Source organism: Microtus ochrogaster, chromosome 22 (genome assembly GCF_000317375.1).
Source record: "Microtus ochrogaster isolate Prairie Vole_2 chromosome 22, MicOch1.0, whole genome shotgun sequence".
In the NCBI taxonomy this organism is placed as follows: domain Eukaryota; kingdom Metazoa; phylum Chordata; class Mammalia; order Rodentia; family Cricetidae; genus Microtus; species Microtus ochrogaster.
This window is the reverse complement of record NC_022023.1, coordinates 34,083,109-34,092,251: the sequence shown is the minus strand read 5'-3', so window position 1 is coordinate 34,092,251 and position 9,143 is coordinate 34,083,109. Positions and strand designations below refer to the sequence as shown.

Here is a 9,143-nt window from a genome sequence, read left to right as displayed (position 1 = left end):
CACAGTGTTCACTGATCACACACGGATCAATAGAACCATAGTGCTCACCGATCACACACGGATCAATAGAACCACAGTGCTCACTGATCACACACGGATCAATAGTCAGGGACTGGCACTGTAGGTCACTGGCTCCATGAGGCAAAAGCCAAGGCAGCCCGGGGTCCTTTCAGGCTCTTGTGACTGAGAATCCAGTGCTTTCGGCTACAACACTGAGCTACTGCTGTCCTTGCTGCAGTGGGAGGGAGGCAGCTCCAGTGCAGCCAGGAGCACCACAGGCTTCCCCCACCCTCCTGCAGTGGTAACTGGGCCCATCCGCAGGGACTGGGACAGGATGTAGTGGGGATGCCCTGACTGCTCCTTTACGTAGCTCACGAGGGGTCATCCTGGACTCTGAACCACGAATGACGGACTGACAAGCTACCTCTTTTCTGGAGTGATGAAGACTCTCACAGGAATGGCAGCTCAAGGCTGTCAGTCAACTCCTGAGAAATGGGAGGCAGGAGAGTGCCCAAAGACTGAGGTCAGCCTGGAAAACATGGAAGGCTGGCTCATCTAGGCTGCACTGTGACCCTGCCTATGCACAACACAGGGCTGGGAGGTGGCTCCGAGGCTAAGAGGATTGGCTGCTCTGCCAACACGCCATGGCGGTGCACAGCTGTTTGTACCTTCAGGTCCAGGAGCCATGTCTCCCTCTTGCAGTCTCCACGGGCACCAAGCACATATGTGGTACATAGACACCACATACTAAAAAAATAATAAATCTTTTCCAAAATTCAAAAAGAATGCTGGGCGGTGGTGGCACACACCTTTAATCCCAGCACTCAGGAGGCAGAGGCAGGCGGATCTCTGAGTTCAAAGCCAGCCTGGTCTACAGAGAGAGTTCTAGGACGGGGCCCCAAAGCTACAGAGAAACCCTGTTTTGGGGGGAAAAATTCAAAAAGAAAGAAAATGCACTGAACCTGCACTGTCTCTGTGCTGATTGCCAAGAACACGCCCACACGTGAAAGAGGCCACGTCCCGACACCAGCTGCCTGAGACCCCGAGTGACTCACCTCATTGGTCCCTCCTTGGGAAGCGTATGTGAATGTACATGTAAACTTGCCCTGGAAAAAGAGAAAGAGAAGGAGGCTCAAGAGCCGGTGTCTCACTGCGCAGAATCAAGACCCCAGCATGCTGGGCGTGGGGCTGCATGCCCATCACCTCAGCGAAGGTGAAACCAAACAGGAGTCACGTTGACCGAACTGTTATTAAGTCTCCATGCCTTAGAGGCATAAATCTCTGTTTCCTAAGCCAAATGTATCCTGGGAAACACGCTTTTCAACCTATGCTGAACTCCTGAACGCCTGTGACAACTCTCTTTCCACACAGTGTGTTCTCACATTGGTCTACCTCGATCCCCGAGTGCCCCAATTATCTCAACAGCTGTTTTCTATAAATCCTAATGCTTCTCTATAAAAAAAAGGACCTCAAAAGCCAGTGAGGGGGAGGCAATTGCTGACCAGTCAGTCCCTTGTGCACTTTTAATAGCTTGCTTTAATCAGATGGCTGTCAGAATGCTCCCTCTCCGGGTTTAACAGCAACCAAGGAAGCCAAGGCGGGAGAACTGCAAGATGAAGGCCAGTCTTGGTGACCGAAGGTAAAACAGTAGAGAGAGGCCTTGAATGTACATCTGCAGTAGAGCTCTGGCTGGAGCTGGGGTAGAACCCTAGCCTGTGTGAGACCCTAGGTAGGTTCCATCTCAGTAGCATAGAAAAGAAAAAGAACTTAATCCTGGGGGGGGGGGAGTGTTTCCTGGGAAGATCACGTGGCCTTCAGCAGTCACCGTTTAGAATACTGGTCTTGGATTCAGTACCTGGGAGTGCCTGACACACGAGAGCCTTTGTTAACTTCCTTCCTGCAACACAATCCTGCCAGGAAGCTCTGGGCTACAAGAGTGTTCTCAAGTCGGGCTGTGGTAGCCCACGCCTTTAACCCCAGCACTCGGGAGGCAGAGGCAGGCAGATCTCTGTGAGTTCGAGGGCAGCCTGGTCTACAAGAGCTAGTTCCAGGACAGGCTTCAAAGCTACAGAGAAACTCTGTCTCAAAAAAACAAAAAGCAAACAAACAAAAACAAAAAATAAGAATGTTCTCAGGAAATGGTCACCAGGGACACAGCTGTCACAGGGAAATCGGAGTGGCCGGACCGGTGTAAGGCGTGGGGTGTTTCCTTTCTGGTCCGAGCTCACAAGCAACCCTCTCGGGACCTGCATAGCGAAGTGAAGTCTCTTGAGACCCACGGCTCTCACCACCCAGAATCCCGTTTTCCAGAATATGCTGGACGAGGGAAGAAAGTGCTTGACAGGCGGCGGCGGAGGCAGCCACGCCCCTCCGAGTAGCCGGTCTCCGGGTAACCCCGCCCCTGCCATTCCGGTGGGCGCCGGGACGAACCGGTACTGGCTCCGTCCAATCCCGACAGTGCCCGGTCGGTGATGCCCCCGAGGGAGGCTAGGCACTCACCCCGGGCCCTACGTCCTGGGAGAAGGAATGGACGACGCCTCCGGGCCTCACGTCAAACGGCACGGTGGTGGGCTCGGACACGGCGCCCGCCAACGCCAGTGCCGCGGTCACCAGGAGCAGCGCGGTCCAGACGGCTCCGCTGGGCGCCGCCATCTTGGTTCCGGGCCACTGCGCAGGCGCCCGCCGACGGGGCGCGGCGAGGGACACGTGGAGCGTCAGGACGCGTCGTCGCGATACAGTGACGCACAGGTCTCAGGTCTGGCCGCCGTGTTGGGGCGGGTCACAACTCGGCACGTGATGCCAGACGGCGCCTCTGATTGGTGGCCTCGGATGAATGGAGAAAATTCGTGTCGGTGCTGCAGGGGTAACATCTGCCTTTTTCCGGCTCAAGTTCGGGTTCCCCATATAAAAATGCCTGACGTCAAGCCGGGCGTTGGTGGCGCACGCCTTTAATCCCAGCACTCGGGAGGCAGAGGCAGGCGGATCTCTGGGAGTTCGAGCGAGACCACCCTGGTCTAAAAGAGCTAGTTCCGGGACGGGCACCAAAGCTACAGAGAAACCCTGTCTCGAAAAACCAAAAAAAAAAAAAAAAAAAAAAAAAGCCTGACGTCATTGTAATTAGGGTGCAAAAGCTATTCCGGTATTTTTACGTTTATATCTTATTTAAATGGACTCGAGGTTTCCACCTTTCAGGCAGCATGGGGTTTGTGTTTTATTTTGTTAGAGTATCTTTAATAGTTTCAATTTTTAATTAACTTGTTGATTATTTTTCGTTCTGTAACTTATTTTACGTCAGTTTATAGCTTAAGTTTAATTTAATTTTTTTTCAAGACAGGGTTTCTCTGTAGCTTTGGAGCCTGTAATGGAACTTGCTATATATAGACCAGGGTGGTTTTGAACTCACAGAGGTCCGCCTGCCTCTGCCTCCCGAGTGTGCGCCACCACCACCTGCTTAAAAATATTTTATTGTGGGGGACTGGAGAGATGGCTCAGCGGTTAAGAGCATTGACTGCTCTTCCAAAGGTCCTGAGTTCAATTCCCAGCAACCACATGGTGACTCACAACCATCTGTGGTGCCCTCTTCTGGCCTTCAGGCAAACAGACAGAATATTATATACATAATAAACAAATAAATATTTAAAAAATATTTTATTGTGGGGTCTGGAGAGATGACTCAGCAATTAAAGGCACTGGCTGCTCTTGCAGAGGACCCAGGTTTGAGTCCCAGAACCCACATGTCGGTTTATGATCTAACTCCATATCCAGGGGATCCGACGTCCTCTTCTGGCCTCTGGAGGCACCAGGCACGCATGTGGTGCACAGACCAGGTGGAACATACACTCACACACATAGAGTAAAATAAATGTGTTTATTCTATTTTTCTGATGGCTCGTTTTATGTCAGGATGGCCTTGAACTCTGATTCTTCTGCCTGCCCCTCTCCAGTGCTGGGATGACAGCTGGGATGGAAACCAGGGCTTTTGTGTGCTAAGTGATTGCCCTGACACCTGCGCCCTGGCACCAGTTATGTGGTCTATGGCTGAAGAGCAGGCTCTGTGGCCTCAAGTGGCTGTTCACTTACAGGATCCTGCAGGTGTTATCAGGACAGAAGGAGGCTGTCCTAGCGCAGGGGACAGAGGACTCCTCCACTTTCGCAGCTTCCTGTGTGTGTCACAGGCGTTGCTTAGCTCTCCTGGGGTTAGAATATGGGGCCTTCAGCAAGCCTGGCCAGCCCTGTGCTGCCGAGCAATATTCCCAGCTTTCTGATGGTTAAAAATGAGACTTAAGTCGGTCGGCGAGATGGATGAGTAACGGGGAAGGGGCTTGCTGCCAAGACTGCTGACTGGTGCTTCAGGCCCTGGGGAACTAGACGGTGACAGAAGTGACTCCTGCAAGTTCTGACTGCATGTGAGCTGGGCAAGCAGCCGTGCGCAACAGTGCACAACAGGAAATAAATGCGTAGCATACAAAACTAGCCTCCAGTACTTCTGAGGATGCTGCCTGCTCCCGCCCCACGCTCACTCCTCATCCCTTCCTTCTCTCACTATTGGCTTTCCTTTTACATTTATGGATTCAATGTCTGAAGGCAGAGGGCAGCTCCCAGGTTGGTTCTCCCACTCGGGTGGCAGGGCTTAGCAGCAAGTGCCTTAATCTACTGAGCCGTCTCATGAACCCCTTTGTTCCCCACACTCCTTTCTAATGAAAGGGAAGGGAGGGGGCTGTTTCACTGGGTACACAGACCACATGTGTACTTCCAGGATGGGCCCGGAAGCCACTAGCTGACTAAGAACTCAGAGATCCGCCTGCCTGTGCCTTTGAGCCCTAGGATAGCCACCATGACCAGCCTTTGATAATTTCATTGCTGTGGAGGCTGGAGATGGCTCAGCAGTTAGGAGCAGGTACTGCTCTTCCCGAGGACTTGGATTTAATTCCACACACCCTCGTCATGGGCTCACACCCAACTCCTCTGGCTTCTGGAGACGTCCATTGATGTGCATATACCCACTGACACAAACACATGCATACTCATGCACATACTCACATAATTAATAATACATCTTTAAGGAATAATTTCAATAATTAAAAAATGTTTTTGAGACAGAGTCTCAGGTATCCAAGGATGCCCTTGAACTAACTCCTAATCCTATGGCCTCCACCTCCTGAGGGCTGGGATGGGGTGTCCTATGCACCCCAGCGACCCCGTACCTGCCTCCCAGTTTAGCACCCACACCGCACAGAGCCCCCTGCAATCCTTCAGTCCCTGAAGCCAGCACAGCTGGAGAAGGAGCCACACACGGCACAATTTCCATCTGGAATCGTTTAATGAGTCTACATACCACATAATTATAAAAGAATAAGAATTGACAAAAATATTTTCTTTCCATAATATGTAGAGGTGGTTTCTGGTTTGGTTTTTTTTGTTGTTGTTTTGTTTTGTTTTTGTTTTTTTGTTTGTTTTTTTTAACTTTTTACTTTATGCCCGAACTCTGGTGGGAGGGGGCTGGGAAGGGCTACACCCCTGAGGTCAGGATGGGTCCTACTCCCGACCCTGGCACTCCTGGGTGGTGCTGGAGAAGTCGGGCAGAGACGACAGGCAGGGCAAAAGGGGCCCCGACAAGGGCTTGGCAGCTCCACAAAGCCTGGGAATTGGGAGGGCGCGTTGGGTCCCAGCGGCCCAGTGCCGTACCTCCAATTTTATATTTCGGTACCGCTTGCTTCCTGTCTTTTAAATAATTATTTAAAATGCTCCCCAAACACACACGACTCTGCTGGGGGGGGGGGTGAGGGGGCAGCACATGCTTCTGCACTGGGGTGGTGCTGCAGGTTTGGGACCCTGGCAGCGCCTGTGGCTGTGGGCCCGGTGATGGTCTCCTCCTAACCAGCCCAAGGAGGGCCACATGGGGGCCACCACCTCTGTCCTGGCCCCCAAGCAGCAGCAAGCAAACAAATCGAAAGCTTCAAAAACTAAAAGATTAAAAAAATGCAAGAAAAGCAGCGGCGGCATCAGGGCAGAGGTTGGAGGTCAGAGGTGCTCCTGCAGGAAGTGCAGCAATGTCACCTCGTAGTGCTCCCCAGACTCGGGGCAGCGGATGCTGTGTCTCTCGTTGGGGTAGATCTGTGGAAGAGAAAGAGGAAGAGGCAGGGCTGCAGACAGGCTCACCTGGGGCCCCTGCTCTGCACCACACAAGGCAGAGTCTCCTTATCCAGGCTCTGGGGGTCCCTTCCCCAGACCCACAGCTGCCTCCTCTCCTTTCCTGTGCCTTCTATAACCCATGTCCCACATATCCTCCAGGCCGGGCCCCCACTGAGGTCCACTGTCCCCTCACTGCTGAAGCCCCGCCTCTGCCCACCCTCACTTGCAAGGCTGAGTGACCCAGGGTCTCCGGCTCCCGGGGCCTCAGTCCTCACCGGCTCCTGCACCTTTAGATGTCCCTCCCTCAGGGAAGTCCTTGGGGTTTCTAATCATTGTGGGGGCACCCCCAGCCTGTAGATAGACTCATCAAAGCAGGACCTGGGATGTGGAGGATGAAGCCTGGGCCGCCATTCCCAGAACCACTCACCTGGAGCTGGTACGGCTTCCCTGCCCGGATCAGCTGGGACACGAGGAAGTTTGTGTGGAAAAAGTGGACATTTTCATCTAGGAAGCCATGTAGGATGAGCAGGCGGTTAGGCCTGAAGGAGAGGGAAGGGAGTAAGACCTCTGGGGGACAGAGGGCGGTACCCCTGGGCTCACAGTCTCTCCCCGGCCCCCATGCCCAGGCATTCTGCTGTGGTAGGACATTCTGAAAGCACATTACCACTACGCCCCACCAGCACTGACCATTGCATTATGCCCTGACCAGCAGCCACCTGTGCCTCCTCAGAATATCAAAAGTGGTGGGCGTGACCAAGAAGGTGAATTTTCTCTTTTATATCAGATTTATTTATTTTAGGCATAGGGTCTCATGTAGCCCAGGCTGGCCCTGAACTGTCCATGTAGCTAAGGATGACACTGAACTTCTGATTCTCCTGCCTCCACTTCCTGCGTGCTGGGATGACAGGCATGAGCTGCCATGTCTGGGATTTGTGGTGCTGGGCTGGGCCCAGGGTCTCCTGCATGCTGGCCACAGGCTCTACCACAGGGCCCAGGGTCTCCTGCATGCTGGCCACAGGCTCTACCACAGGGCTCAGGGCCTCCTGCATGCTGGCCACAGGCTCTACCACAGGGCTCAGGGCCTCCTGCATGCTGGCCACAGGCTCTACCACAGGGCTCAGGGCCTCCTGCATGCTGGCCACAGGCTCTACCACAGGGCCCAGGCTCAGCTACAGATGGTTGTGAGCCTGTGGTTGCTGGGAATTGAACCCAGGACCTCTGGAAGAGCAGTCAGCGCTCTTAACCCCTGAGCCAACTCTCCAGCCCCTATACTCTAACTTTTTGCAGCACTAATGGTTCCTATGAATGACAGAGCAATGTCTGGAGTCATTGTGGCTTTGTAAGTTGTACTCCCATCGGACCACTAGCTCTAGAACATTCCGTCCTGCCATCCCAGCAGCAGTGAGGTCTTGGCCTCCACAGAGCAGTGAGCGGGACTGACTGCAGGAGCCCTGCAGTGGTGCAGACAATGGTGGGCATTCCCGAGGCAGAGATGCCAAAGCCACACTGCACTGTGACCAGCGGCTGCCCCTCTGCTGTGACCACTGTCACCTGTGAAGTGAGTGTGTGTGGACAGTGCCCACGCCCATGCAGCCCAAGGAGCTCAGGTCCAGATGGGCTGTACAAGGCTGGACGTGAGCTCACAGGGCTACTGGAACTGTGTAGGCAAGTGCTTCAGGAAAGCACAGTGCCACGGCCTGTGTGGCCCTCGTCCCCACCATCCCGCATCTCCAGGCCAGCTGGCAGGAGGTACCAGGAGACACAGGCAGAGAGGATGGGAGCCTGGAAGCTGCAGGGAAGAGCACTGGGGAGCGGATGGTAAGTGCGTGGGTGGCTTACTCATTGGGCAGCTTCTCCACATGCAGGGCCACCGACCCTGCCTCATAGCCTTGCTGGTTGTTCTCGGGGACATCCATGTACCGTTCCGTGTACCCTGTGTCATAGGCCATCCACACAGTGACGGGAGCACCCGCAATGGCTACCTGGAAGACACAAGGGATGGATCAGGCAGGGAGAGAGGAGAAAGGGGTTGGATCTGGGGCCTAGCCTTGGCTGGAACTGCGGGCCTCAACAGAGGGTTAGGCAGCTCATGCATGAGGGTGGTGGCTTGCAGGGGGCCCTCAGATGTGTTCCCATGGGCCTTGAGCTGCACTCCACGCAGGGTGTGGAGGGAGGGCCCGTCCCACCTTCCTGCCTCCTCCGCCTCCTCATGGCCGCCGCCCCGCAGTGCCCTGCCAGTCCCGGGGGCCTGCGCCCCCCTGCTGCTCCTCACAGCATGCCCCACCTCTGCCCCTCCGAGGCGGGGTCCCGGGCTTGGCCTCCCACATAGAGCTGCTGGCGGATGCCATCCTGGGGTCGGTGGTGGCAGGCAATGAGGAGGGGGACTCGGCCTCGTGGGGTGGCTGCGGGGAGAGATAGCCAGGTGGCAAGGCCCCTGCCAAAGTGCTTGCTCCAGGCTGGGGCTCCTGGTGGGGACATGGGATCAAGGGCAGATGGGCATCGGGCCGCAGGGGGCTAGACAGGAGTGAGACCCACCTTGAACACGTGTGGTTTGTGGATGAGCCCCATGAGTGAGAGGAAGCCACCGTAGGACCAGCCGTGGATGGCGACACGACTGAGGTCGATGAAGCCATACTTCTCGGCCACGTACTGCAAGCCTTCCACCTGGTCCTCAATCTCCACCTGGCCCTGTGGAAACCCAGCACTGTGACTTCCCCCAGATAGTGACCAGGATCCCAAACCCCGTCACCTTGTTGCTAGCAAGAAGCCTCTCTTCTTAGACTCAAAGTAATACTCGAAGTACTACTGCCCAGGAAGACCCTGCTGAAGCTGCTCTCTTGTTTGCAGGGACGATACCATCAGCAGCAGCACCACCCCCGTGACCCCCACCATCATCATGACCACCATCAGCACCATCGCCACCACTGCCAACGTCACCGGCACCATCCCCGTCACTGCCAACGTCGCCGGCACCATCCCCGCCACTGCCAACGTCGCCGGCACCATCCCCG

The 9,143-nt window shown here is 54.9% G+C and overlaps 2 protein-coding genes across 4 annotated transcripts in view; both read right to left on the bottom strand.

Moving 5' to 3' along the window:
• Mydgf (myeloid derived growth factor) overlaps positions 1-2,662 on the bottom strand; it is a 9,716-nt gene extending 7,054 nt beyond the window's left edge. The window contains exons 1-2 of the mRNA XM_005357861.2: positions 2,500-2,662; positions 1,056-1,106 (exon numbers count right to left, since the gene is read on the bottom strand). Coding sequence (XP_005357918.1) covers positions 1,056-1,106; positions 2,500-2,652 — 204 coding nt within the window. The 5' untranslated portion in view covers positions 2,653-2,662. The remainder of the gene's footprint in view (positions 1-1,055; positions 1,107-2,499) is intronic.
• A 2,645-nt stretch (positions 2,663-5,307) lies between these two features.
• Positions 5,308-9,143, bottom strand: part of Dpp9 (dipeptidyl peptidase 9) — a 30,318-nt gene continuing 26,482 nt past the window's right edge. For 2 of the 3 annotated variants that reach the window (XM_005357860.2, XM_005357859.3), the window contains exons 18-21: positions 8,668-8,820; positions 7,972-8,114; positions 6,560-6,671; positions 5,308-6,114 (exon numbers count right to left, since the gene is read on the bottom strand). In XM_005357860.2, coding sequence (XP_005357917.1) covers positions 6,022-6,114; positions 6,560-6,671; positions 7,972-8,114; positions 8,668-8,820 — 501 coding nt within the window. In that variant the 3' untranslated portion in view covers positions 5,308-6,021. Of the gene's footprint in view, positions 6,115-6,559; positions 6,672-7,971; positions 8,115-8,416; positions 8,535-8,667; positions 8,821-9,143 lie in introns of all 3 variants that reach the window. The other variant, XR_001229161.2, reaches the window with a different exon arrangement.